The sequence below is a fragment of the Sturnira hondurensis genome, unplaced genomic scaffold (genome assembly GCF_014824575.4).
Source record: "Sturnira hondurensis isolate 20B ecotype Veracruz unplaced genomic scaffold, ASM1482457v3 Scaffold0000780, whole genome shotgun sequence".
Classification (NCBI taxonomy): domain Eukaryota; kingdom Metazoa; phylum Chordata; class Mammalia; order Chiroptera; family Phyllostomidae; genus Sturnira; species Sturnira hondurensis.
The window spans coordinates 19,465,940-19,493,596 of NW_028073411.1; the positions used below are offsets into that span (position 1 = coordinate 19,465,940).

At 56.9% G+C, this 27,657-nt stretch overlaps 2 protein-coding genes across 8 annotated transcripts; one reads left to right on the forward strand and one right to left on the reverse strand.

Annotated features, from left to right (window-relative positions):
- Positions 1-3,452: 3,452 nt before the first annotated feature.
- Positions 3,453-23,609, reverse strand: COA8 (cytochrome c oxidase assembly factor 8). Of its 2 annotated transcripts, none has more exons than XM_037047863.1 (5): positions 23,467-23,609; positions 10,944-11,141; positions 9,841-9,904; positions 6,158-6,248; positions 3,453-3,828 (listed from the first exon to the last, which is right to left on the reverse strand). In XM_037047863.1, the coding sequence occupies exons 1-5, from the start codon at positions 23,587-23,589 to the stop codon at positions 3,723-3,725; spliced, it is 582 nt and encodes a 193-aa protein (XP_036903758.1). In that variant the 5' UTR covers positions 23,590-23,609; the 3' UTR covers positions 3,453-3,722. The 2 variants fall into 2 exon arrangements, with proteins under 2 accessions (XP_036903758.1, XP_036903769.1); XM_037047874.1 differs by lacking the exon at positions 3,453-3,828 and adding an exon at positions 5,931-6,065.
- Positions 23,610-23,894: 285 nt separating this feature from the next.
- BAG5 (BAG cochaperone 5) lies at positions 23,895-26,967 on the forward strand. 6 transcript variants are annotated; one of them, XM_037047746.1, is made up of 2 exons: positions 23,895-23,975; positions 25,392-26,967. In XM_037047746.1, exon 2 carries the CDS (start codon positions 25,420-25,422, stop codon positions 26,761-26,763), a length of 1,344 nt encoding a protein of 447 aa, XP_036903641.1. In that variant the 5' UTR covers positions 23,895-23,975; positions 25,392-25,419; the 3' UTR covers positions 26,764-26,967. The 6 variants fall into 6 exon arrangements, with proteins under 6 accessions (XP_036903641.1, XP_036903658.1, XP_036903650.1 ...); XM_037047763.1 differs by lacking the exon at positions 23,895-23,975 and adding an exon at positions 24,080-24,216; XM_037047755.1 differs by lacking the exon at positions 23,895-23,975 and adding an exon at positions 24,231-24,456.
- The last annotated feature ends 690 nt before the right edge of the window (positions 26,968-27,657 follow it).

A 27,657-nucleotide genomic window follows, 5' to 3' on the forward strand; every position in this document is an offset into this window, starting at 1 on the left:
AAACAACACTCTGCGGAGTGACAGCCAAGAGGGAACCGACCTCACAGGACCCAGCACCCCCCCCACCCCCCCCAACTATGGCAGGGAAGTGCCTATGAGCGGAACGCCCGCCTCCCCAGGAAGGCCTTTCTCCGGAGGGGAGGCTGGTCCTCACCGCCTGCTCCCTGCCTCCCTGTGCTCACTCTGCAGCCGAGGCTCCTTGGAAATATCTGAGCAAGATGGCTCTGGCGCCTTCCTTTCTGCTTCTGAAAGCAGGAACGGACGATGCTGGCAGGGAAAGCACGTCCCGCAGAGCCTGCTGTGCGCACCCCCACACGCCCCGGAGGGATGATGGGCCTTGGAGGCCGGGGCCACACAGCACGGCCTGGCACTAGGGCGCAGGTCTCTTTGGGACCAGGCGCAACTGTTTTCTTGGAAGGGGTGGCCATGAGGCCACCAGCCTAGAGCCAATGTGGGCACTTGTGGGAGGCGGACAGCAGACGCTCAGCACTCCATCCTATCCAACAGCTGGGGGAGAAGCAGGAGACCGAAGGCTAGCCTCCCCCCCCCCCCCCCCCCCGCCCCCGCCCCCGGCTGTGTGGAGGCTCTGCTCTGACTCCCGGTGGGCCGGCTTCCATCGCCTTTCCCAGCCGAGGCCTCAGCACTCAGGGGCCAGCCCTGGGGCAAGACCATCGGTCACTACGGCCCAGCACCTGTGCGCAGCCTGTGCCTGGCACACCATGGGCCCCTGCCAGGGCTCGGCCAGGCATGTGCCACCGGGACCCAGCAAGCCGAGACAGGCAGATGGCCAGCCCAGTGCCACACAGCATTGAGGGTACAGCAAAACACGGGGCGACGTGGCCACCTGCCCGTGTCCTGAGCCAACCTGGGGCCCCGAGTCCCCACTGCACTGCTGATGGCCACACCCAGATTCTCCTTTTTTGAGTGAATAGGAGCAACTGAAAAACCAACGTCCACAAACCACACCACCCAACACACAGAGGAGAGCAGAGACTTGACTTCATTTCACTTTTTAGTTCAGAAAACAGAAGCGCTCGACTGTATCATGGAGGTTCCCTGGGACAGCGGATGACCCTTGTCGCTGACCGCCTGCACTCTGTGGTCACTCAGATGCCCCCAGAAAGGCTTCGCGTGAGTGTGGCTGGGATGGGAAGTCAGCCTAGACCATCCCAGTGCTTGTTTAGCTGGGCACACAGATTCGAGGGTCAGAAGGACCCCAATTACAGTGCATTTGTAGTTATTTGGGACAAAGCAGCACTTCCCACAAGCACAGGATCCAAAGGGTTAAGACCCCAAGAGGAAAATGGCACTGTGGCATCTGGGAATCCACTCAGCCTGTCTGAGGGTCACTGTGCGGCCAGCGCGGCCTCGGGCTAACGGTCCAGCGCGAAACTGTTCTCACCGAAGGGCAGTGCGCAGGCCACTGGCGTCAGGCAGCACCGCGTCCCATCCCAAGCTGCTCAAACCGCCCGCCAGCCCCCAGACCTGAGCAACAGGGTGCAGATGACCCGAGAACTGCCTGGGCCTCTGGGCCCTGTGGGCACTTCTGTGACTCGGAGCCCATCCCTGCCGCCCAGGGGACTGTGCCACCCACGGTGGGGCCCTGCCTCTGAACACAAAACGAACATTAGCTTTTTAAAAAAAGATTTACTTATTTTTAAGCTCAGTGGATTGAGCACGGGCCTGTGAACCAGACAATCAGGGTTCGATTCCCAGTCAGGGCACATTCCTGGGTTGCAGGCCAGTTCCCAGCAGGGGACACACGAGAGGCAACCATACATTGATGTTTCTCTTCCTTTCTCCTTCCCTTCTCCTGTAAAGATAAATAAATAAAATATTTAAAACAAAACAAAACAAAAAAAGATTTACTTATTTTTAGAGAGAGGGGAAAGAAGGGAGAAAGAGAGGGAGAGAAACATCAATGTGTGGTTGCTTTTCATGCATCCTGTGCTGGGGACCTGGCCTGCACCCCAGGCATGTGCCCTGACTGGGAATCGAACCTGCAACAGGCAGGCGCTCAGTCCACTGAGCCACACCAGCCAAGGAAGCCACTCTTCAAAGTGTCCCTGGGCCCGTGATGGCAGTGGGTCTGTGACCTCAGATCTGAGGGCTCCGGTGGGCGTGGCATGGGAACCTAGGCCACGCTGCCCCGCCCCGCCCCACCCCGGCCCACCAGAAGGGAGGCAGCAGCTTTCCCACTATCAGGGCCACTGCGCGGTGTCTGAGGAGCTCTAGCTGCCCCTGGTTGCCTGCCCACCACCCCCACTCTTGACCAGAGCTCATTTGAGTTTCTGCCCCTTGCAACCTGCAGAGGCCGCTTCTAGGAGCCTCGGGGTCTGAGCATGGAAGTCGGGAAGCTGCTGGGAAGGGAAGGGCTGCGGCCAGCGGAACCTCTCGCTCTGGTCGTGTGGCCCACGATGAGCCCACTGGCCCAAGTGTCTGGGGAGCGAACGCTCTGGGTGCTGGCCGCTCACCTCCCCCACCAACTCTGGAGTTCACTTTCCTGGAAACAAATTTCCTTCCAAGTGACAGTGCACTTGGCTTTACTGTGACAAGAGGAAGTCACCATTAAAAACTCTTAAGAATTGATGGGCAAAATGAATGAGAATTGACACCACCAGAAGCACCTGTTTATTTCCAGTATCACTTTACCCAGGGAGAGGACCACTTTCAGACGACCTTGACAGCAGTCAGTGAATTGGAGGAGCTAACAGGAGGGATTAAAATCTAAGAAACAACTCCCGCCTCCGGGCCCACAGGGACCTTCCCCCTCCCAATGCTACTGTCCCTCATCGCTGGGCAGACCTGGCGTCTGACACGCACGGTGGTGAGCGGCAGCAGAGGGGAGAACTCGCTGTTACTTCTGTGGAGCCGAGCCCCACGCCGCCCAGTGCAGCGATCCCACCCTGGTGAACAGACCAAGACGAGCCCCCATGCCCTTACAGAGCACCCAGGGGTCACACGCTCCCTCCGGTTCCTGCCATTTCTCCCTGGGAATCATCTTCGGTGGCTGAACTTCACAAGCCACAGAAGAAACCCAGTCTTCCTACTCTATTGCCACATTTTGGAATAAAAGCTGTTTGCCAAGTAGCTTGGCAAACACCTACCAGGCCACACACCTACCATGAACACGCTTGCCAATGTGGCCCGGCTGCGGAGGCAGGTGTCCCCTCCGGTGGGACGCAGCCCCCGGGGCCGCACGGCTCCTAGACACAGCACAAGCCAGCTCATTAGCACACAGCGGGTGCACTCAGCATGGAGGGGCAGCCTGTGAGTGTGCCTCCGTGAAGCACACGCAGCATAGCTCTCAAGGGTGGCCACCCGCCACCGCCCTGTGACCCAGGGGCTCCACCTGCGTGGGGGGCAGCTGCACTTCCGGGCGTGGGCCGCGTCACTGGTCACCGAGGGCCAGTGACCCTGCAGTAGCTTCCCAATCAGTGTTTAAGGAGTCAGACTTTTCAGGTGACATTTTATTTGACGTCTTCATTTCCTCTACTTCAAATTGGTATCATAGCCCTTCTACAGCCAAGATCCACCTGGGAGTCCCAGCAGGACAAGCCTTGTGGCCTGGGCACACCAGGCCCTGCCTCCTCCCAGCTCGCCCTGTGGTGGTTCTGCAGTGACTTGAGCCCCAGGGAGAAGGGGTGGGACGCAGGTCACTCACAGGCTCTCAGGTCCCACCTCAGCTTCTAGGGGAGGCCTGGGTGCGGGCAGGCAGGCCCCTACCTGCGGGCCCTCTTCCGCCCCAGGCCCAGCCTGTTCCACACCCGCTGCAGCGCCACTCTGCCCATGAAGAAGGTGATGGCGAAGTTGCGCCTGTACCAGTCCCTGTGGGGAAACAGAACCACAAGCACAGTGACCCGCTGGATGCAGTACCGGCAATGGGGCACGGGGACCCGGCGTCCTCCTTCTCCGCCCTCAGGAAGCCACCTGCTGCACCAGAGCATCACCGGGCTGAGGAGGCCCTGCCTGGCGGGTGCCCGAGCCACACAGATCCCGCCGGCTCTACCATCACCGCTGGTTTGGGCCAAAAGGCCCCAGAAGCCCAGGGGCAAGCGGCATCCCCTCATCCTACTGAGGTGGGGCTGGGGGACTGGGCTGGTGGGGACCAGGCTGCTCTGGCACCCGCACGGGCAGTAGGTGACAGAAGAAGCAAGCCACCGTGAGAGGCCCTGGCCGCCCTGAGTGCCAGCACCTTAAAGCGCCGAACGTCCTTCTCCAGGCGTCCCCACAGAGCCCACTCCACAGCGTCTCCTTCTGATGCTGGGCCACTGCTGGGAGCCCATGCCCCACTCTCGACGCTTGGCCCTTGGAGGCTGGGCGGCCCAGTGCACCGAGGTGAGGCTGTGCAACCCCCGGAACCGACTGGGCTCAGAGAAGCAGCAGCCAGGCGCAGAGAGGCCGTCTCCTGCAGCCTCCGCTCGGTCGGGTAGACAGCCCTCCACACAAGAACCACCCTCGTGTTCCCGTCACTGACACTGCAGGGGGGAAGCGGTGCCCTGAACGAAGGAGCAGGGCAGCCAGGAGCCCTGGCTGGTGCAACTCAGTGGACTGGGCACCGGCCTGTGAACCGAGAGGTTGCTGGTTCAATTCCCAGTCAGGGCGCAGCTTGGGCTGCAGGCCAGGCCCCCAGTTGGAGGGGAGCAAGAGACAAGGAGCGGAGTCTCTCTCACACATCGATGTTTCTCTCCCTTCCCCTCTCTCTAAAAGTAAATCAATGAAATCTTTGGGGGTGGGGGAGAAAGGCTCCCAGGAGACAAACAAGCAGCAGCATCTCGCCGAGACTGAGGCCCTTACTTTCAGGAGAAGCCATGCTGCTCCATCCCCACAGGCGACCTCACAGGATGGGGGGCAGGGGAAGAGGAGACGCAGCGCCTCCTGTGTTCACACGGGGGCAGGACAGAGGCCCCAGTGCCTCAGACTGCGGCTGAGGCTGGTCCTGTCCCAAGTGCCACCGGGAGAGGAAGTGAGGCTCAGAGAACCCAGGAGGGGCAGGACCAGGTCCCCCTGTCCCAACCCCCGGCAGCTCAGAGTTGCAAGCCAGGGCACCAGCACCCGTTGTCCTGGGGGGCTCACCCGGCCTTGGCCACCGAGCTCTCAACTCAACGCTGCCACCGCCACCGCCTGAAGCGAACCTCCAGCATCGGGCCCATCTCACCGGGAAACACGCACGCGAAGCACGTCCCACCTCTTCCAGAGACGGGCCACAGCACCAGCCCAGCGCCTGACAGAGTCTGCAGCTGACCAGGGCCACCTAGGACCCCACCCCCGCCCCACTCCCTCCACAGGTGTCTGCCCGAGTCAGGGCGCAGACATGGTCTGCGCGCCGTCGCAGGGAAACCTTTCCCCACAATTCTGGTTCCTTGTTGAAACTGGATCCTCTGTCTTGCAGAATTCCCCACCCTTGGGGGGTGCAGCCTCAGGCTATCGTCCTGACACAGTCCTTGGGAGGCCTGACTTGGCCCCCCTGGTGCCTGGCCCTCCGCCCATACCTCAGAGACATGGCCTAGGGATGCCCTGGGCACAGGGCAGTGCGCTCCGAGGTCCCCGTCAGCTCCCCTGCCCCGGTGTCCCAGCAGCCACAAGGGTGGACCAGTGCCCAGGCCCATTTCCTCCGTAGGGACAGGTGACTTTCCGGGCCCTGCGCTCCTGCTCCAGCTGCCACCTCTTCCAGAGAAAGTGGCCCTTGCCCGGCACAGGGCCCCTGGACGGCCTGGTGCTCTCTGGGTCCCCTCCTTCCTCCCTTTGTCAATCTTCAGAAGAGAGAGCTGACTGCCTCATGGTCCCCAGAGGTGCCCCCACGCCTGTCGGTGTCATTGTGGTTGCAGAGATGTTTCTATGTGTTATATACTTTTCACCCGCTGAGGACAGTTTCTTTGGCAGCATCTCTGGCCTGAGGGAGCCCCTCACTCTCAGACCCGAGAGTTCCGGGCTCTGCCAGGGCTGCCCCTCCCCTGAGCCAGTTCCACTTGGAGGGGAGTCCAGGCACCCCAGGGTGGCTGGCCAGTCGCTTTCAGCGTCAACCTTCTCTGAAAGTGCAAATCTGAGTTTACGGCAACTTCCACCTTTGGCATGAACGTCATCAAATTCAGGTTAAAAAACCCCACCCAGTACAGACACAGTGCTACAATCTTTAGGAGAAAGAGAAAACACCTACCTGTTATAATACATGTGCTTCTGAAAATTTTTACTTAAAAACTCCTTGTAAAAGTCAGCCATTTCTTCAGCACTCAATGTCGCTTTTTGACCTGAAAGTAAATGTCAACTTCAGCATTAATACTTAAGGGAAAGGAGCCCATACACAACTATCAATCTAACAAATGAGTGTAGGCCCCAGCTCGTGTGGCTCAGTGGATTGAGCACGGGCTGCAAACCAAAGGGTCGCTGGTTCCATTCCCAGTCAGGGCACATGCCTGGGTTGCAGGCCAGTTCCCAGCAGGGGACGCACAAGAGGCAACCATACATTGATATTTCTCTCCTTCTCTCCTTCCCTTTCCCTCTAAAGATAAATAAAGAAAAAAAAAGAGCTTACAAAGTTGCAGGACACCAGACCAACACACAAATCCAACTCTGTTTCTTTGTGTTTTTTTAATTTCTTTTTAAATATTTTATTTATTTATCTTTAGAGAGGAAGGGAAGGAGTGAGGCCAGCACCCAATCTCCTGAGCCACACCAGCCAGGACCCAACTGTGTTTCTGAGCCACACCAGCAATAAACAATTTGAAAACGAGGATAAGAAAACAATTCTATTGACAAGAGCACCAAACAGAACAAATGATTTGGGAATGATCTGAGAGGAAGCAGAGACCAGCACAAGGAAGGGGTGAGAGGCCCCCACTCGTGGATTTGAGGACCCTCTGTGGCTGCTCTGCTGGTGCCACCAGCCCCAGGTCAGCACACCCGCTCCTCACAGGAAAGGCCTGGCTGCCTGGCCCCCCGCCCCAGTGGGCCCCCAGGCCCCATCTGCACCGATGTTCGGCAAACGCTTCAAGTGACCACGCAGATGGAGGCCGGGAGGAAACAAAGGAACGACCTGATGCCCGAGGAGCCACGGGAACCCAGGGCCTCAGAAGGTGACGTCTTAGCTGGGTCCCCAAGGATGACCAGGGTCGCACAAGGCACAGAATGGGGAAAAAACCATCAGGGGCTATGAACCTGCACAGGCCTAAGAGGCAAGCAGGTGAACTGGTGGAGGGGCGGGGCCAGAGTGGGAGGGCGGGGCCAAGGAAGGGCACCCAGGCTGCAGCCCCTGAGGGCTTCAGTGCTCCTGAGCAGGGCGTGGGGTGCCAGCCAGCACCTGCAGGACACGTGTGCACACCCCCTCCGTGGGCAAGTCGCCACTCATGTGGAACCGAGTGTGAGGGTCCACCTAGCAGCGCCAGTCAGTGGCTCCCCGGGGCGGAGGGGCCATGGCTTCTCTCATCTCTGGGCCTGGGTCCCCACAGTGCACCTCCTGAGGGGCAGCTGAGTCCCCGCTGGGCCAGCCCAGCAGCCCCACATCCCAGCAGCCAGCAGGACAGCAGAGGCCCAGGTTCGGCACGCAGGTCACAGGCCGATGCTGGACATCAAGTAGAAGCACCTTGAACACCGGCCCACACCCCACACCTGTGCACGGCGCCGGGTACCGCTGTGGCACTGCTAGGCCTTGGTGACAGGAAGCAGGCCCCGCCCCTGGGAGGGCCAGACGCAGAGAACCAGGCCAGGCCGGCTTCAACTTGTACTGTATGACTCCCACTGTAGGACTCGGGGCCAGCAACTTCCCCCCTGGTGGTCACGGCACCGTCCACCGGTGTGTGGTCATGTCTACGCCTGTGCTCGGCTTTCTGTAAAGTCCAGCTGCACGCCCCCTACCAGCATGCTGTTCACGCCTAGCTCGTCTCCTGGACACGACAGTTTGGCCCTCAGCCCTCGGGTTTACCAGGCGCTGTCCTTGCAGGGCCTCCAGTTTCCTTGGTGGCAGCCACACTCAGCAACCACGCCCCCCGCCCCCCCAGGCCTCTGCTTCCAGTGCATGGCCTGGCCCCTGGGGCCTCGGGCTGCCTCCTCACACCAGAGAGCAACGAACGGAGGGGGAAGCAGAGCAGGCTGAGCGGTGGGGTCAGAGGAACTGGGACGAGAGGGTGGGGATCCGGGGTTCCCTTTGGGCTGCCAGGCTGCGTGTGTAGGGTCCTGGGTCGGAGCCACAGACAGGCCAAAGGGTGCCCTCACCAGCACACCGCTCCTCCAGAGAACGGTCAGCTCAGCCTGTTAGACTTTCTGCAGCTGGGAGCTACGTGTCTAAACTTTTAATCCACAAACAACGGACTTTCGATAATCAGCTTTGCAAAAAACTATGGTACATTTATACAATGGAATTCTATGCTGCAGAAAGGAAGAAGGAGCTCCTACCCTTTGCAACATCATGGATGGGACTGGAAAGCATTATGCTGAGCGAAATAAGCCAGGCGGTGAAAGACAAATACTATATGATATCACCTTTAACAGGAATCTAAACAACAAAATGAACAAGCAAGCAAAATGTAACCAAAGACACTGAAATGAAGAGCGTGCTGACGGGGTCCAGAGGGGAGAGGGGAGAGAATCACAGGGGAAAAGGGGAGGGACTCACATGAACAAGAATGAAGGACACATGGACAGTAAGGTGGGGGGCGGAGACGGGAGGGAGGTGGGGAGCACTGTGGGGCAGGGCTGGGAATACAGAAAAGAAAACTGTACTTGAACAAGAGTTAAATAAATTAAAAAATAAAAATAAAAATGAAAAAAAATCAGCTTTGACCCATTTGGGGTACATTTGTATCATAGAGACAGGAAACCAAGTGAGTTCTTCTGGACCAAAGTAACTGGTTTCCACCACGTCATTTACTGAACATGCTCCCTCCCTCGTGTCTGCAGGCCCAACCCATAGTGTCCTCTGCCCACCGGGGGGGGGGGGGACAGCCTGCCCCCCACCTCCCCATCTGGCCGCCGTCTGACGGCTGACGATGCTTCCCTCTCCTGCTTTAACACCAAGTGAATCTAACTCTCGGTGAACGCCGGCCCGGGACATTGCATCATGCCCTTGGTAGGAATGCCTTGACACTGTGAACAGGACTCAAAATGCCCTCTCCTGCCCATGAAGGGTGGTTTGATTCCAAAGCAGCCCCCGAAGGGGCCCGCCAGACCCTGCCTGACCCTGTCAACAGACCTAGGGGGCTGGCACCCTCTGACCTTGGCCCTGGTCCATGCAGGTCCATGGCCCAGAGGGCCGGAGGCCTTGTTCCTCAGCTCGGCCAGAACAGCAGCGCAGGAGAGCTGAGGACCACTGGGGCCATCCTCGGGGCCCGACCCCCCAGGTCAGAGCCGAGGGCCCTGCACTCTGGTCAGATGACACGCCCCCCCCCCCCCCCCAACCTGTGAATGTAAAAGGAACAGCAACCACCTTGTGGGTCACTCGGAAAGGAAAACGGACACACACAGGTGGGCTCAGCACAGGGCCCAGCACAGCCAGAACTGGAAGCTCAGCCACCCCGACTCCGACTCGAGGGGCTGAGCCAGCCAATGAGCCCAGCACGGGGTCACTCCATGCCCCTGCCCTTCACTCTAGAAGGGCCCCGGCGAGGCTGAGGATGGGCCAGTGCCTTGGCCCAGGGACAGACTTGGCTTTTGGGGTCCATGGTTTCGGACTTCTCACCAGAAAGTTTTTGGGGGGAGGTCAGAAATGACCCAGGATCACCAGAGGGAGTAGGAGGCGGGCAGACAGCTGTCGCACAGAGCGGGGGACCCTGACTGGCCCCTGGCCTCCCTCCCATTTTCACCGCCTCATGCGGTCACTTGCCCAAGAAATGGATCAAGCGAACTGACCTGACTCGGCTCTCAGTCCCAGGCCTTCAGCTTTTAGTCTCGAGTGAATAAACTCTTCTTTTTCCTGAAAGAAGACAACATGGGAATGCCCTCTGTCTCCCGTCTCCCCGGCCAGGACACAGCGCTGTGGGGAGGCCCAGGCATGGGTTTCCAGAGAAATGGCCTCTCAAAGCCTCTGGTCCACTCTCTGACTGTGCTCGCGAGTTTCCTGCTTGAGACAAAACTCGACAGCGAGCTACCAGCCTGCTCTGGGAGGCACTGTCTACAGACCGAGCACAGAACGAGATGCGGCCACCCCGCTCCACGCAGCCCACCCAAGCAGATGGACCCAGGAAACCCAGATGTTCTCCTGCTGGATGAGGGCAGCTGTGCTTGTTTCCCACGCAGCTGGTTCACAAGTGTGCTGCCGGCAGGAGGCACAAGTCTGTGTGCCCAGGAGGGACGAGCACGCACCACAGAAGCCCCCATCTCCGGGAACCTCGGTGGCCAGTGTTCAGGTTCTGCTGCTCCCTTCCCCTCCTCCAAAGTTTCAGGATTTGTGACCCCACGATTGACTGATACATTCCAGGTAAAGCTACGTGTTGTTTCAAAAAGTATATGCAGCCCTGCCTGGTGTGGCTCAGTGAACTGAGCCCCGGCCTGCAGACCAGAGAGTTGCAGGTTTAATTCCCAGTCAGGGTGCACCCCTGGGTTGCAGTCTGGGTCCCCAGTAGGGGGCGCATGTGAGGCAACCACACACTGATGTTTCCCTTCTTTCCTTTCTCCCTCCCGCTCTGCCTAAAAATAAATAAATACAATCTTTAAAAAAGGAAACCTCAGCCTTGACAAAAATAGTACAAAGTCCACCCACACATCCACACACGAACAGGCGTGTGGGGGAGGGCTGAGACACGGGCATCGGCAGGTTCTTGGGAACCAGCAACATGCGAGCAAACCAGTTTTGCCGGTCACCTGACAGAAACAAGAGTTAAGTGCCCAGAGCACAGAACCAGGGGCTTCCCAAGAACCCGAAGTCACTGAGAGACAAAGCGAACACTGAGGACTTAGCACCCCCAAGTGGCCACCCATGTCACTGCTCCTCCCCATGGGACATGGACCCTCACCTTGCGAAAGGTCACGTTCTGGTTGGCCCAGAACCGCTGGTTCCACTCCTGGGTTTCTTGTCTTAATTCTCTGAGCTTCTGTTCCGCTGCTGATTCGTCTTTGGGGATGTAAAAATGGACAGGCCGCAGGTTGGAAAGCTTGTCTGGTGGTCCAATCCAGTCGCGGTGAGACTGGCTAGGAGGGCGGAACCCCGAGGCCTGCAACAAAATGCACACAGTCAGCCAGACAGCCCTCCGGCATTGGGAAGGCGCAGTCCAGGCTGACAGGAGGTCCTGGGGGCGTCCTCACCCTGCAGGGCTGTCTGTGACAAACACACACATTCCCACCACGGCAAATGGATTCAACACACGTGCCGGACCCTCAGCCCGGGCCTCGCACCACATGCAAAGGTCTCTTCCCGGCAGACCCCAGACCTGAGTGCAAGACCTGATCTGTACAACCTGGGAGTCACAGAGGAAGACGGCACGATCTGGGGTGAGGCCTTGATTTCCTCAACACCAAAAACACAGTCCAGCTGACTGGGCGGCGCTGAGAGGAGCTGTCTGCTCTCCGACGAACACGGCGAAGCCACTGAGGACGACCCACAGGCCAGGAGAAAACACAGGCAGACCCACACACAGGCGCTCTTGTTTCCAGGACACGTTACGTCCCCTTAAAACTCAGTAAAAAAACGGACGACCCAGGGACTTCCGGCCAAGATGGAGGGGTAGGTGGAAACACTGTGCCCCCTCCCACAACTAAATTTAAAGACAGCAAAGTTTTAGAAACAAAAACGCAGCCAAAACAGTGAAAATTGAACTGTAGGGAAGCCCGACAACAAAGAACCACCCAGCCAGATGGGTAAGAGGGGCAGAGTCAGCAGCAGACCCGGTCGGGCTGGAAAGACCATTAGGTTCCACGGACCCAGGAGTGAAGGCGGAGGCGGAGGTGGTTGGTGGATCCCAGGCATGGAGTGGCGACGGGCGGACCCAGTGAGGGCGCAGGGCAGCTGGCTGACTGCAGTCATTCGAGCACAGATAAACCGAGCGAAGGAGCGAGCAGTGAGACAGACTGCGCAGGCTAGGGCCCCAGTGACGGGAATTAGAGCCTGAAAGCAACAAGTGGAAAAACTTTCTCAGGGTCGAGGGAATGGGAGAGGCTCCCAGGCTCACAGAGAGTTCACTGGAGAGACCCACAGGGACCTGGAGAGTACACGGGCCCACACACCCAGGAACCAGCACCAGAGGGGCCCAATTTGCTTGTGGGAAGCTGCAGAAGGGACAGAAATCTGAGAGAGCGCGGAGCGGAGCAAAGCGCCATTTTTTCCCCTCTCTGACCCCGCCCCCACGTACAGCGTCACAACCCAGCAGCTGGGTCGCCCGGCCCTGGTGAACACCTGAGGCTCTGCTCCTCAAACATAGCAGGTGTGAACAGACCAAACCTTATGACTCAAGAACAGCTCAAAGCCCCAGAGCCTATAATTCTAAGTGACCAAGAAATAGCCAGTCTTTCAGATGCACAATTTAAAACACTGGTGATCAGGATGCTCACAGAATTGGTTGATTTTAGCCACAAATTAGAGGCACATATGAAGGCTAAATGGATTGAAATGAAGGGAAATGCACAGGAAACCAATAGTGATGGAAAGGAAACTGGGACTCAAATCAATGGAATGGACCAGACGGAAGAACAAAACATCCCACCAGAAAGGGATGAAGAAATGAGAATTCAAAAAAATGAGGAGAGGCTTAGGAACCTCCAGGACACCTTTAAACGTTCCAACATCCAGATTATAGGGGTACCAGAAGGGGGAAAGAAACAGCCACGAGTGGAAAACGTATTTGAACAAATAATAAAGGAGAACTTCCCCAGTCTGGCAAAGGAAATAGACTTCCAGGAAATCCAGGAAGCACAGAGAGTGCCAAAGAAGTTGGACCCAAGAAGGAACACACCAAGGCACATCATCATTACATTAGCCAAGATTAAAATGAAGGAGAGAATCCTAGAAGCAGCAAGGGATAAGGGGACAGTCACCTACAAAGGAGTACCCATCAGACTGTCAGCGGATTTCTCAAAAGAGACCTTCCAGGCAAGAAGGGGCTGGAAAGAAGTATTCCAAGTCATGAAATCCAAAGACCTACAGCCAAGATTGCTCTATCCAGCAAAGCTTTCATTTAGAATGGAAGGGCAGATAAAGTGCTTCTCAGATAAGGTCAAATTCAAGGAGTTCATCATCACCAAGCCCTTATTACATGAAATGTTAAAGGGACTTATCTAAGGAAAAAGATAAAAAATATGAACAGTGAAAGGACAGCAAACTCACAGTTATTAACAACCACACCTAAAACAAAAGCAAACTAGGAGGACAGCAAGATCAGGAGTGGAACCATAGAAGTGGAGATCACATGGAGGGTTAGCAACAGGGGAGTGGGAGGTGGAGGAGGGGGGAGAAGGTACAGAGAATAAGTAGCATAGACGGTGGGGAGAAAATAGACAGGGGGGAGGGCAAGAATAATGTGGGAAATATAGAAGCTTGGGAAATGTGGGAAATAAAGAACTTGTGACACATGGACATGAACAAAAGGGGGGGAATGGTGGGGGAGGGGTGTGCAGGGTGGAGGGGCGTGAAGGGGGAGAATGGGACAACTGTAATGGTATAATCAATAAAATATACTAAAAAAAAAAACAGCGGCCCAGTCAGAAACGGGCAGGGAGTCTTCGGCCGGCCGGCCCGGTGGTCCCCAGGACTCCGCCCCCGCCTGCAGGCACGACGTGAACCTCACCCTGGGGAGGGTGTTGAGAGTGGGGCAAGGCGGCCCTGGTGCCCCAGGCTTCCCACGGAACCTGGGCACAGACATCACCAATCTGCACTTGCGCTTCGGTCCCCGCTTCAAGGTGCACAGGGACGCCACCAAAACCTGCACAACAGCAGCAAGGCGGGGGGGGGGGGGGGGCTGCCTTCCCCTTCCAGCCTGGAGGCGTCGCAGAGGCAGCATCAGCTCCGGCCAGGCAGAGCTGGCCATCCAGCCGCCAGATGAACACACATTCAAGTTCCCCAACCGCCTGAACCTAGAGACCGTCAATTACATGGGAGTGGAAGGTGACTTCAAGGTCCAATGTGTGAGCTTTGAATGAAGCCAGCCCACAATCCATAACCCCCAAGAAAAGCAGCTGCCTCTGAACAAGCAAAAAAGAAAGAGGCGAACTATCAAAATAAAAATCTCTGAAGATACATAACCAACACATAAGCATATAAAAACATGCTTAACATCATCGGTCATTTCGGAAACGCAAATCAAAACCTCAGTGACAAACCACTGTACTCCTACTGCTGTGACTAAATAACAAAACAAGCTCACACCACCTAGCCGTGTGCAGGACGGGGGCAACCTCATGCCTACACGAGGCCCCAGGGGGTGCACCTTCGGGCCAAAGGCTGGCAGTCCACCATCAAACCACACCCCCCCATGCAGCCCCCCCATCCCCCTGCCCCCTGGGGTTGTTATCCAAGGGAAGAGTCCTCACAAAAGCCTGTATGTGAGGGTTGCAAGGGGCTTTCTTCATGACCACCCAAACCTGGGCGCAGCCCGACATCCCTCCTCCAGAAAGTGACGTGTGCTCACACTCGAGCACACCGCTCAGCCACGGAGAGCCTCAGGCAGCCCGGGGGAGGCAGGCGCGCTGCACTACGCCAGCAGCCACCACCCAGCGCCCGAATGACCCTTTGCCAGTGACTCTGAGGGACGGAGGGGCTGGGCAGGTACAAAGGGGTCTCCAGGGCGATGAAAATGTTCCATGACTTGAACTGTGGTGTGCGTGTTTGTCAGGAGTGAATTTTAGTGAATGTAAACTGGATTTCAACAAGCCTGATTTTTAAATTATTTAAAATTTAAATTATTAAACTTTATTTATTTTTAGAGAGAGGAGGAGGGAAGACAGAAAGAGAGAAGCAACAGTCAGTCACCTCTCATGTGCCCCACAACCTGGGACCTGGCCCACAACCCAAGCATGTGCCCTAACTAGGAATTGAACCTATGACCCTTTGGTTCGAAGGCTGGTGCTCAGTCCACTGAGCCAAGTCAGCCAGGGCTGATTCTAAAATTAAAAGGTTACTCAGTTGATCAAAGGACCACCTTTCCATTTGTCTTTTGAAGGATCGATGTAACCGAAGTTCACAGGGGAACACACAACTCAAGTCAGCAGTCTCCACACCTTGTTTTCTAACAAGCCAGCCCTGCAGAGCCCCTGGGGGGACCCCCCCTCCGGGAACGACCAAGTCCCTCAGCATCAGGCAGGGCAAGCCGCTGGCCCCCACACAGCACGTGGAGGGTCCCAACACAACCCAGAGCCAGGCACCAACGAGGGCAGACCACATGGCTCCAGTTCCCAGACCAGAGGTTGCCTGGGGTAAGGGGAGAGGAGCCTGGAGGCATGGCCTTGATCTCACTGGGGTGGGGGCTGCAAAGATTTACATACCTGTCAGATGCATCAAATGCACCTTCACGGCAGGTGTATTCATTTTAGTGCATATAAATCACACCTTGATAAAGTCAATTAATTGCACATCATCTTCAAAAAGCTTGATTTAGATGAACGAGTTGGTGGACAGAGGTGAAAGTTTACAGATACGGCAATTACTGATGAACTGGCCTCAGAACGCCCAGGAGTTCTGAGCAGGCCAGAAGTCCCCGCGCGTCAGGAGTGCTGTGGCTCAGAGGGTTGAGTTTGAAGCCCAGTCAGGGCACAGGTCTGGGTTGTGGGCCAGGCCCCCAGCAGGGGGCGCCTGAGAGGCAGCCACACACTAATGTCTCTCTCCCTCTCTGCCTCCCTTCCCCTGTCTGAAAGTAGATAAAGCCCTGGAAAGAAAGAGTGCCCTTCCACAGCGGCTGGTCGTTGGTGAGTTTGTTTCTGCTCCACCCTTCCCGCAGACTCGAGGTCTCAGCAAGCCATCGCCACCTCGGTCTGATAGCTCCACAGGCCTCTCCTGGTGTCACTGAGACGTAACGCTGGGCCCCTAAGAGGCGCAGCCCAAGTGGAAAGTTCCAGGCGAAGGGCTGGCCTGGCCCCGTGGGCAGGAAGGAGGGTACCCTTCCTGAGAGGGAGTGACAGGGCCCCACTGGCAGAGTCACTGCCTGCTCAGACCCGGAGCGCCTCGGACCCGCAGATCGGACCAGACCGGTCGGCTCCGGGCTGAGCGCCCCGTTCAGGAGGCCCAGGCAGGACTGCCCTCTGCGGGTCTGCACGTCACCACCCATCCTTCCAAGAACGGTGTCCAATCACAGCTGCCTATTGGCTTGTGAACTGGAAAAAGCACTTTTAGAAACTGCCCTCTGCAACCTTTTCTGGACCTGCCCCCCACCCCAACCCCGGCCCTTCTCAGAAACCGAAGGTGGTGCCCACAGAGGTCCCCAGGGAGCAGTGGCAGCGCTCTCGTCAGGACAGGGCTCCTGCCCTGCACTGCACCTGCCCCGAGAAGTCAGCTCTGCCAGCAGCGAGGGGCCGAAGGGACGAGTCCCCCCACCCCAACAGTGCTGTTCACCTGGTTTCCACCTTCCCAGACTGGCCCCAGCCCCCACCCCTCCTAGGTCCCCACCAGGAAGCGTTACAGGGGCCGCCCCAGCGGTCCCGGCCTGTCCCGGCTCCTGGCAAGTCGCCTGAGCAAGCACCACACGGTCCTCAGCTTCCCTTACAAGCTGGGAGGGCTGTTCCTCTGGGCTCCGCATAAACATCTCGCCTGCCTCTGTACTCCAAGAACTGCTTTTTCAAAGGGAGAAGGGACTTGGGGGACAAGGGAGAAAGTCCTTGTAAAAGGAAACATCGTTTTGAAGTGTGGATAATTACTGTAATTTACAGTTCTTGCAGCACAAGCTTCCCCAGAGGAGGAGGTGGGCGGGGCGGAAGGAGGGGGGGGCCTGCCCACAAAGACCCGCTGCAACCTGACAGCCCTGGCCTCGCCCGCCCGTGGGTGGGGTGGTGCGTGCTCTCACCTGTCTGAGGTCCCCTCCAGGGCTGCGCCTGGGAGCCCAGCTTCCAGCGTTTGTCCCTCCCTGTAACCTGCCAGCTTCTCCTGGGCAGCCACCAGCCGCCAGGCTCCAGCCCTCTGCTCCCCCATAGGCCCCAGAGGCCCCAGAGGCCCCCAGCACACACCCACCCTGGGGCCTCCCCTTCCAGAAGCCAGGACTCAGGGTGAGGACCCAGCACCCTCTTCCCCACAAGTTCCCAAGTACAGCATGCAGAGCACCTGAGTCCCAGCAACAGGCAAGGGTGAGAGGAATGGAACTGACAGACAGAGTGTTGGAGGGCATCCCTGGTCCCTGGTCCCAGTCCTGACTCCTCTGAGGGGGAGCTGAAAGCCCCCCTTTTCCTCTAGAGGGTTGGAGATGCCCAGACAAACCAGCACACCCGGCAAAGGGCCGGCACCTCGGGACCAAGAAGACTTGATACCAGGGTACAAGGATGGTTTAACGTCAGAAAAGCAATCAGTCCGGATGGAGCAACACAGCACCAAGGAGCAGTCTTCTCAGAAGAAGAAAAAAGTCGAGTATGAATGAGGACGAGGCTCCAGGACACAGCTGTCAATTCACAGGAGACACATGGTCATGTTAAGTCACACCATGGGGACGCAACCAGAAAGATCCAGGCGGCAGGGACTTTGAAAGGGCACGTCCTTTCCCTTCCCCAAATAAACTTTTAAAATATATTTTATTGATTATACCATTACAGTTGTTCTATTCCCCCCCTTCATTCCCCTCCCCCCACACACTCCCTCCCCCACCACTCTCCCCCCTTAGTTTATAACCACGTGTCTCAAGTTCTTTAGATTCTATATTTCCCCCACTATTCTTGCCCTCCCCCCTATTTTCTACCTACTGTCTATGCTATTTTCTGTACCTTCTCCCCCCTTCCCCTCCTCCCACTCCCCTGCTGCTAACCCTCCATGTGTTCTTCATTTCTATGGTTCCACTCCTGAACTAGCTGTCCTCCTAGTTTGCTTTTGTTTTAGGTGTGGTTGTTAATAACTGTGAGTTTGCTGTCCTTTCATTGTTCATATTTTTCATCTTCTTTTTCTTATGCAAGTCCCTTTAGCATTTCATGTAATAAGGGCTTGGTGATGATGAACTCCTTGAACTTGACCTTGTCTGAGAAGCACTTTATCTGTCCTTCCATTCCAAATGAAAGTTTTGCTGGATAAAGCAATATTGGATGTAGGTCTTTGGATTTCATGACTTGGAATACTTCTTTCCAGCCCCTTCTTGCCTGGAAGGTCTCTTTTGAGAAATCCACTGACAGTCTGATGGGTACTCCTTTGCAGGTGACTGTCCCCTTATCTCTTGCTGCTTCTGGGATTCTCTCCTTCATTTTAGTCTTGGCTAATGTAATGATGATGTGCCTTGGTGTGTTCCTTCTTGGGTCCAATTTCTTTGGGACTCTCTGAGCTTCCTGGATTTCCTGGAAGTCTGTTTCCTTTGCCAGACTGGGGAAGTTCTCCTTTATTATTTGTCCAAATGAGTTTTCTACTTGTTGCTCTTCCTCTTCCCCTTCTGGTACCCCTATAATTTGGATGTTGGAATGTTTAAAGATGTCCTGGAGGTTCCTAAGCCTCTCCTCATTTTTTTGAATTCTCATTTCTTCATTCCTTTCTGGTTGGATGTTTCATTCTTCCTTCTGGTCCACTCCCTTGATTTGAGTCCCAGTTTCCTTTCCATCACTATTGGTTTCCTGGACATCTCCCTTCATTTTAATTAGTTTAGCCTTCATATGTTCCTCTAATTTGTGACCGGTTCTGTGAGCATCCTGATAAACAGTGTCTTGAATTGTGCTTCTGAGAGGCTGGCAATTTCTCAGTCGCTGAGAGTTATCGGCTCTGGGACTTTGAGTTCTTCTTGCACCATCTTTTGGGCTGTTCGTGCCTGTTACGTAGCAGGATCGGAGCCCTAGGTGTTCACCAGAGCAGGGCAACTAAGTCACTGGGTTGTGACGTTGTATGTGGGGGCGGGGTCAGGGAGGAGCAATGACAGCCCGTCTGCAGCCTCCTGCCGCGGCCCCCACAGGTGCAGCAGCTGCCACGGTGACCGGGCCCAAGTGTTTCGTCCCACTGCACGCGAGTGTGCCACCACCGTCAGCCCTCGCCCCCTGGGGCCTGTGTGGTCCGTCTCACTGTGCGCGAATGTGCTACCACGGTCAGTCTGCCCTGCACCCTGACTGGTTCCGGGCTGCCTGCGCGCCTGGGTCGGGGGACCTGTCCTGCCCGACCCTGCTCCGCTGCTGGCTCCGCCCCTCTTACCATCCCGGTTGAACAGTTAGTAGTTGTTGGACTTCCGTATAATCCAATTTTCTGTTCTTTGGCTGTGTCTTTGTTCTCCAAACCTTTGTTGTATTCAAACTTGGTTGTGGGAGAAGGCACAGTGTTTCCACCTACGCCTCCATCTTGGCGGAAGTCCCTGCTTTTTTTTTTTTTTTTTTTACAGGAAGGGGATGGAGTCAAAACCTAGAGATTAAGAGAAATAAAAGCACATCAACCAATCATAACATGTGGACCTTTTTCCACCCTGACAAAAACAAACTGTAGAAGAAAATAGTCCTGCCCTGGCCGGTGTGGCTCAGCGGATAGAGGGTCGCCCTGTAAACCGAAAGGTCACTGGTTCGATTCCCAGTCAGGGCACAGGTCAGGGTTGTCAGTTTGATCCCCAGTTGGGACACGTGCAGAGGCAACCGATCTATGTTTCTCTCACACTGATGCTTGTCTCTCTCTTAAATGAGAATAACACAAACCTCTAAAGAAAAGCCATTCCTGACATTTCTAAGACAATCCAAAAAAATCTGACCATTGCTGTTTGCTGGAATTAAGGAATTACTATTATATTTTTAGGTGTGACAATGGCATTCTGTTTACATATCTTTTTTAAGTCCCCATCTCTCAAAGGTACTGAAATAATTGCAGATGAAGTTCAATGTCTGATGACTGCCACTGCATTACCCAGGACCCAGGTGGGGTGCGGGGTGGGGGTCAGGATTAGATAAACGGCCACCAACAGGCCACTGTAGAAGTGGGTAATGGATACAGAGCGAAGCTTTGTCTTTGTCGATCTCTGCACGCACTTTCAAAGGGTCCTGAGTAGCAGGAACAGAGCCCGTGAGCCAGTGTAATTCCGCACAGACACAGAGGGGCAGCTTGTGCCGCTCCACTGGGTGAAGAAAAGCATTTGGTAAAGTCACCAAGGCCAACGTGGGGGTGCTCACCACCTTCCCAGCGAACCTCCGAAGATAGAGTTTGGTGGAAAAGAATCTTAAATAATGGCAAGTTTCTGCCCAAAACAGCTGGGTGACAACAGTCAGGGGCGGAGAAGTCAGTCCGAGGATGCATCAGGAATAGCAGCTGAAAGATCTGCCGTTACTGCGCCCACACAGGTTCCAGAACCGAGACCACAGGGGAGCAAACGCACGCTCCCAGCGCTGGCTGCCATCACCAGGGCTTTGGGAACAATGGCAAGCGTCTGCCTCACAGCTGGTCCCTCCAAGACGCCCGAAGAGAAGCCACCCTGTCACCTCGGCCAGCACAGTCCAAGGTTGCGCCAGGAAGCCCTTCTTCCACCCAGGTGTCGTGAACTTGGGTGGCCAAGCAGGTCTCGTCACTATCCAGCTGCCCCAGGGGAGGCTGCCAGAGCTGCGGCCCCACTGGCCACCACTGACACCGCCCCAAAAAAGGGGACGGAACCACCCGCCCTCCTGCACCCGGTTTCAGAAGCCCTCTCCCAGAATTCCATGCACGCCCCAAGCCAGTGGGTGTGTATAGCCCTCCAACCCACAAGGCGCTCAGTCCACGAGGGCCAGTGTCCCTTTCCCAGCAGCCGCATTCAGCAAGGGGACAAGTCTCCAGTCACCTCTGCACAGAGCAAATGCCTCCCCCACTTCCTAGGGCATGGGGGGCCCTGTTATGAGAACCCTGGGCTAAGAGAGCAAGAAACCTCACGGGCGCTGGCCCCCATGGCGCATCACCAGGCATGTCACCCAACCGCTCTGGGTTCTAATTCCTCACCCTAATGACAATGGAGTGGATCATGGTTTTTGAAGTCTTCCCCTCCAGCTTTAATTTTTCCAACTATTTGCTGAAACCCTTTGTACTACAAATGCCACGTTGACTTTAAAATCCCATGAGACCTCCCGCTGGTGTCTCATCTACTCTGAGTTTCAACTTCCTCCTTAGGATGTGTACTCCACACTCCGGGGTTTGCAGAGCATTCTCCGTACTGAAAATCTAAGCAAACCATGAGACCAGACTTCCATTCTTTGTCACCTGTAAGTGCTACCCGTCCACACAGAGGGCCTGCTTCTTCGTTCTTTCTGATGCAAAAGTCACCAGAAGAAAAAGCTCATTCTCTCTCCTCTGGATGTAACCATCGCGCACACACACACTTCTTGTGTGCAGATGTGATGATCTCGGGAAAGGCACTCAGTCTCCCCGTCCCCGAGTTGCCTCACCTGTAAAATGAGGGTGGCAAGAGCAATGACTGCGTGAACTCTGAGGGGCTGTAGGTCGAACCACGTGGGACTCTCGGAACAGCACTTGCAGGTGCTCAATGAATATTAACCTTTGTAACATCGTCACAAAGGCCAGCAAACCCAGACAGACAAATGTTAGCACCCCGCAGGTGTCCAGTGGCACTCCAACCAGAAAGCCGAGGAGATTCACCCTTAAAGTCCTGACGTCACACCTCGATAAACCTGGGAAGGCCGGGGGAAGGGAGGGGAGACTACACCAACCATGGAAACCAACAAATGAGTAACTGCACAGTGCCCAGCACTCACATCCCAGAGCACTCACATCAGAATCCTGGGCCCTATGCCCTGGCTGGTATGGCTCAGTGGATTGAGCACTGGCCTGTGAAGTGAAAGGTCATCAACTCGAATCCCGGTCAGGGCACACGCCTGGGTTGCAGGCCAGGTCCCCGGTGGGGGAGTGCGAAAGGCAACCAACTGATTCAATGTTTTTAAATAAAAATCAATTATATTTATGTTTAGAGAAAGGAGAAGAGAGGAAGAAAGAAAGGGAGAGAAACGCATGCCCCCAACTGGGCACCTGGCCCACACCAGGCATGTGCCCGATGGGGAATCAACCGGCGACCCCCCACTTCACAGGCAGGCGCTCAGTCCACTGAGCCACAGCAGCCAGGGCGCGCTGTGGCCTTCAGAGTCTTCCCCATGATCAAGATGTGCAGACAAGTTAAAAAAACAATGACATTAAGCTACACAGATGAGGGGTCAGCAGGCAGGAAGCAGCTCAAGAACACTTCTTTACGAGCGGAGCGCCCAAGCCCAAGCCCAGGTTCTGTGACACTTTTCTAGTAGGAACTAGAACCCAGCAGGAGGCACACAAAAATGGGACAGAAACGCAACACCAGCCGCCCCAGGTGAAAATGGCCCCTTTCCACCCCTGCTATATCTAGGATAAGGTGGCCCACCCCAAAAACACCACCAGTGCCATCGTCATGCTGAAGCTGGGCAGGGTCTTTCGCACGGGTGGCTAGCTCCACCTTCGCAGGCAGGTCACAGCACTGGACTGCGACAGCAGACAGAAGGGGTCCCTCCTGGGGATCAGCGCCCCTGGAGGATGGCACTGCCTGCCCTGCCAGAGCACTTCCAGAACCTGCTCAGGACCTCTCTGTGCCAGGAGTGGGGTGCTAGGTGGGGTGACACCGTGTATGATACAGGTCAGAGCTGCCATCCAGTATCAGGGGCCCAGCCCTGGCAACTCCTCTAAACTGTCACCCAGACAGACTTGCAAAGCCACATTTACAAAAGAATGTTAGTCACTACAGACCAAAGGGCACGAAAACTCACAGGTAGACACGTTTTCGAATTCTTCATACGGACTCTTTTGTACCCTTCGTTAATGATTGTTGCAACTGGGCTTTCCAGCCCCCTCGTTAGCCCATCAGCAAACGCGGCGTTCGGGTGCCTTGTTGAACTATTTCACTAGTCAACACTTCACGTGGCTGCTGGAATAAAGGCCTCCGCCTCCCCGAAACACAACACGCCTCCCCGGAGAAGTGCGACTCACAGAACCTGCCTGACGGACACAAGCCTTGGCGGCTCTTTGGCCAGGAATACACGCACCTGCGCAGTTTCCAAAGAAGAAAAAGGGGTCAACGTGAAGTCCTACAAAATACGATGACGAAGTCTGCCAGCGCTTGAGGAAAAGCACTAACGGTCTTTTTCTTGGCACTAAAAATCTTAACGAAATCCAAATACAGACAAAAAAAAAAAAAACATACTGTACGCCTCAACAGTTCTTCAAGGAACAGTTACCCTCGAGGAGGAACGAGGCACGTACCAACGGCCAGCTGGCCCTGCGACAGCAGCAAGCCCACCGCCTGCGCGGGCGCGGCGGCCCAGCTCCCCAGACCAAAGGGCGGACCCGGGACTCGGGGGCGCAGCGGCGGCCGCTGCAGCGGGGCGCTCAGGTTGCGGGAGGCACAGGTGTCCCAGGGGCGCGGCCTGAGCCGGCACCCCTCCCGGCCCAACCCTTCCGGGAACCCCGCTCACCCGGCTGGGCGCCGCATCCCTGCACTCGGCGCCGCGCTCCGGGGCGAGCCGACAGCCGCGGCCGGCGTAGGCGCGGCTCAGAGGAGCATAACGGCTCTTCCCCAAGGCCCGCCAGGCGGCCATGGCCCGCGGCGTCCCCCGGCTCCCACGGCGCAGTCGCGACGGCGCGCCGAGCTGCCTTACGACAGGTCGCAAAGCCAGAGGGCGGGGAGCTGCGGGCCGACTGTGCTTGTTCCCCGGGTGGAATGGGCTGCGGGGGCGGCGGGACGGCGCGGGCGGCCCCAGCAGCCGCTTCTTGGCGGCGGCCACTCCAGGCGGCTGGGCACGGCGACTAGAAGCGGACTCCGCGCGAAGCGCGACCCGACGGCGGAGGACGTTTTCGCAGGATCGTGGGCGTTTGGCCCGGGGCGGGGCTGCTGGGCCGGCGACTGCGGGAGCCCCGGAGTCACACGAAGTCGGCGGCGGGACGCGGGAAGGCGCAGGCGCGCGCGATGGCGTAAGCGGCCCAGGTGAGCGCGGCGCGCCGGCAGCGCGAGCTTCCTCCTTCTCGGGCGGTGTGCCCCCCCCACCCCAGGCGCGGACCCCGAGGACGGCTCCTGTCTGGCGCTCGCGGGGCTCGGCGCAGCCGGGGCCTCTGGATCAGTCGCGGGCCGGGCGGGGCCGGATCTCCGAGCGGGACCCGCATCTCCTCCCGCTTGCTCCCTGGGCGGGCGGAACGCTGCCGCCCCCTCCTTCGCGGGCCATTGTGAGGTCAGGCTGGAGAGCGCGTCCGGGGCCCGGGCGACACGCTCGGAGCGGCCGCCGCAGCTAGTAGCTGCCACCGCCACCGCCGGCCCCTTCACCCGCTGCCCGGTTCAGACCTAGCCGGGAGGGGCGAGAGGGATGCAGCTTGGGGCCCAGGGCCGGTACCGCACCCCGTAAAGGGCTGATCTTCCACCTCGCCACTCACCTACGGGAAGCCGAGACCAAACCAGGATAGCTCTCTTCTGGGTAAAGTGCCGGGCGGGAAGCGGAACGCGGAGGAAAGAAAGCGGGCAGCCTGCCCTTCGTGGCCTCCAGAGGCGTGTTCGTGGCTCGGACACCCGCGAGGGACTGGTTTCCACCGATTATCCATTTCTCTCCAGTGAGCTGATTCCTAGAAACCCAGGAGCATGACGGGAGGCTAGTGAACTCGTTATTCAGTTGTCACATTTTGTGGGGGAGGGGAGGGGAGCATGTTAGGGCCGGGGAGGTAGGAGGCTTCCAAAGCCCAAGATGGTATAACCCCTTGGCATAACCCCGCGCCCTTCCCTCCCTGGGGAATTTCACATCTCGCAGGGAAGGTCTGTGAGGTGCCGGGGGAACAGAGGACCCTGGAAGCGGCTCTTCAGGGGTGTCTGGGAACTGCGGGTGTATGTTTCTCTTAGAATTACTTTTTCCGGAAACTCAGACATAGATAGCTTTTGGCCAGATGGAAGCCGAGATAGGCTGGTCAGCCTGGAAGGCCGCGGAGTGGCTGGTTTACATTCCACAAACTGGCCCCGCCGGGGCCAACCAGCAGCATCTAGTGTTAGACTAAGATGCCTGCGTGGTCCGGGTTGAGAGGTCAGGCGAGTTCAGGTGAGTTCAGGCCCCACGCAGCAAGAGGGCCCTGCTGCTCTGGTGGCCGCTGGAGGGACTGGCATCCCGGGCCGGAGCTGCAGCTGGCGGACCACAGTCACCCCTCCAGTCCGGGGCGCTGGTCTGTGTGGGTGGTTCTCAGGAGCGGGAGTTGGTGAGTCCCTTCTTCCTGCCCTTGCGCCCACTGTTCCTGAACTGCAGTAGTGACCCGCCTTTTTGAACACAGCCTTTCAAAATTAGCATTTTAGAATCCATTAATTAATACGTGGCTGCCATTCTGCAGAGACTCTGCCGTGTAATAAGCTGTCGTTCTCGTCCTCTTTCAGTGCTTGTGAAACCGAACCCACCCAAAGCATGGACATGGGAAACCAACACCCTTCCATCCGCAGGCTGCAGGAAATCCAGAAGGAAGTGAAAAGTATGGAACAGCAAGTTGTCGGCTTCAGCGGCCTGCCAAATGACAAGAGTTACAAGAACTTGGAGAGGATGCTAATGAAACAGCTTTTTGAAATAGACTCTGTCGATACGGAGGGGAGAGGAGATGTCCAGCAAGCCCGGAAGAGGGCGGCTCAAGAGACAGAGCGGCTCCTGAAGGAGCTGGAGCAGAACGCGAGCCACCCGCACCGGATGGAAATACAGAACATCTTCCAAGAAGCCCAGTCCCTGGTGGAGGAGAAGATCGTGCCGTTCTACAGTGGCGGCACCTGCGAGACCGGGGAGTTTGAGGAAGGCATCCAGGACGTCATCCTGCGGCTGACGCACGTGAAGACCGGCGGGAAGATCTCCTTGCGGAAGGCGCGGTACCACACCCTCGCCAAGATCTGTGCGGTGCAGGAGATCATCGAGGACTGCACGAGGAAGCAGGCGTCCCTGCCGCTGCCTGAGGACGCGCACCCTTCAGTGGCCAGGATCAACGCGGTCATGTGTGAGGTGAACAAGGCCAGAGGCACCCTGATCGCGCTGCTCATGGGCGTGAGCGGCGACGAGACGTGCAGGCACTTATCCTGCGTGCTCTCGGGGCTGACAGCGGACCTGGACGCTTTGGACGTGTGCGGGCGCACCGACGTCCGGAACTACCGCAGGGAGGTCGTGGAGGACATCAACAAGCTCCTGAAGTACCTGGACCTAGAGGACGAGGCAGACGCCACCCGCGCCTTCGACCTGGGGCAGAATCACTCCATCATAGAAATAGAAAAGGTCCTCGCGAGGATGCGGGAAGTTAAAGACGAGCTGCTGCGAGCCCAGAGCCCCCCTGAGCTGCACTTGAGCTCCAAGACGGAGCTGCAGGGCCTTATCGGCCAGCTGGACCAGGTGAGCCTGGAGAGGAACCCGTGCATCCGCGAGGCCAGGAGGAGAGCGGTGATCGCGGTGCAGACGCTCATCACACACATAGACCTGAAGGAGGCCCTGGAGAAGAGGAAGTCGTTCACGGGCGAGGAGCACCCGTCCCACAGAGCTGTCTGGAACATCTTAGGCCACTTGTCCGAGATCCTGGGGGAAGTGCTGTCCTTTGACGGGAACCGAACCGACAAGAACTACATCCGGCTGGAGGAGCTGCTCACCAAGCAGCTGCTGGCCCTGGACGCGGTGGACCCGCAGGGCGAGGAGAAGTGCAAGGCTGCGCGCAAGCAGGCCGTGAAGCTGGCACAGAGCATCCTCAGCTACCTGGACCTCAAGTCCGATGAGTGGGAGTACTGAGGCCGCCGGGCCGCGTCAGGGTCTGCACTTTGCACAGGCGCGCGCCTGCGCGCGGGGCGCTTCCGGGTCGTCGGGCCTGCGTGTGACTGACGCGTGCACATTTCAGTCTCAGTATTTATGATTTAAGCAAATTATATTCAGTATCTGCTGCTTCCAATGTTGCAAAACAAATGTCATTACAGCACACTGATTTTTTCATTTGGATTATCTGCATGTTGTGTTTGTTTTTCCATCCGAAAATGGAATAGGGCACCTTCTGTCGTTTTTAACTAGGTTGTGCAAAGGCATAAAAATGCACATTCCAGAATCTGGAAACAGCCTCAGCCTTGCAGGACGCGAGCAGGTGCCTGCAGGGGGGGCGGTTGGTCACGTGCCAGCTCCGAGCCCCCAGCAGGGCTCTGCACTTCGCCAAAGCGCAGGGACTTCCTGTTTGTAAAGCCCGACCGGTCCCACCCAGTTTGATTGGGCGGGGCTTCTCTTTCGGAATGGCCTGTTCTTTCATAAGGTTTTGTCTGAAAAGCAGTGTATTTCTCCCCAGACTCTGCAGGGGGTGAGGGGCGGTTATGTGTGCGTGTGACGGGAGAAATGATGAGAATTCATAGCAAAGAAACCTTTGAGACCGGTTTGTAGGGACCAAACACCCACAACTTAAAACCGCTTTCAAGTTGTTTTTTGTAAAAACTTAGTTTTCCTTAGTAACTCACAAGGATGGGAGCATTTTGACGAAGTTGATGGACCTTGAAAAAAGGACCACCCTTCCATGGGGTGGGACCACGAGGACGAGGTGAGTGGCTGGCGCCCCGCATAGGTGGCACGTGACGGCTGCTTCTGCCATTCGTGCTGTGTAGGGCCGGGCCGTGACCCATGGCCAGTCAGGCGGAGGTGCCTGCAGGA

What these genes read in the sequence shown, in the direction of transcription:
- BAG5 (XM_037047746.1), top strand. Translation starts at nt 25,420, where the DNA reads ATGGACATGGGAAACCAACACCCTTCCATCCGCAGGCTGCAGGAAATC.
- COA8 (XM_037047863.1), bottom strand. Translation starts at nt 23,589, where the DNA reads ATGGCCGCCTGGCGGGCCTTGGGGAAGAGCCGTTATGCTCCTCTGAGC. An exon ending in GGGATGCGGCGCCCAGCCGG is followed by an intron (nt 11,142 to 23,466) that starts GTGAGCGGGGTT and finishes ATTTTGTTGCAG; the next exon opens with GCCTCGGGGTTCCGCCCTCC. An exon ending in GGGACTGAGAGCCGAGTCAG is followed by an intron (nt 6,249 to 9,840) that starts GTCAGTTCGCTT and finishes ATTTACTTTCAG; the next exon opens with GTCAAAAAGCGACATTGAGT.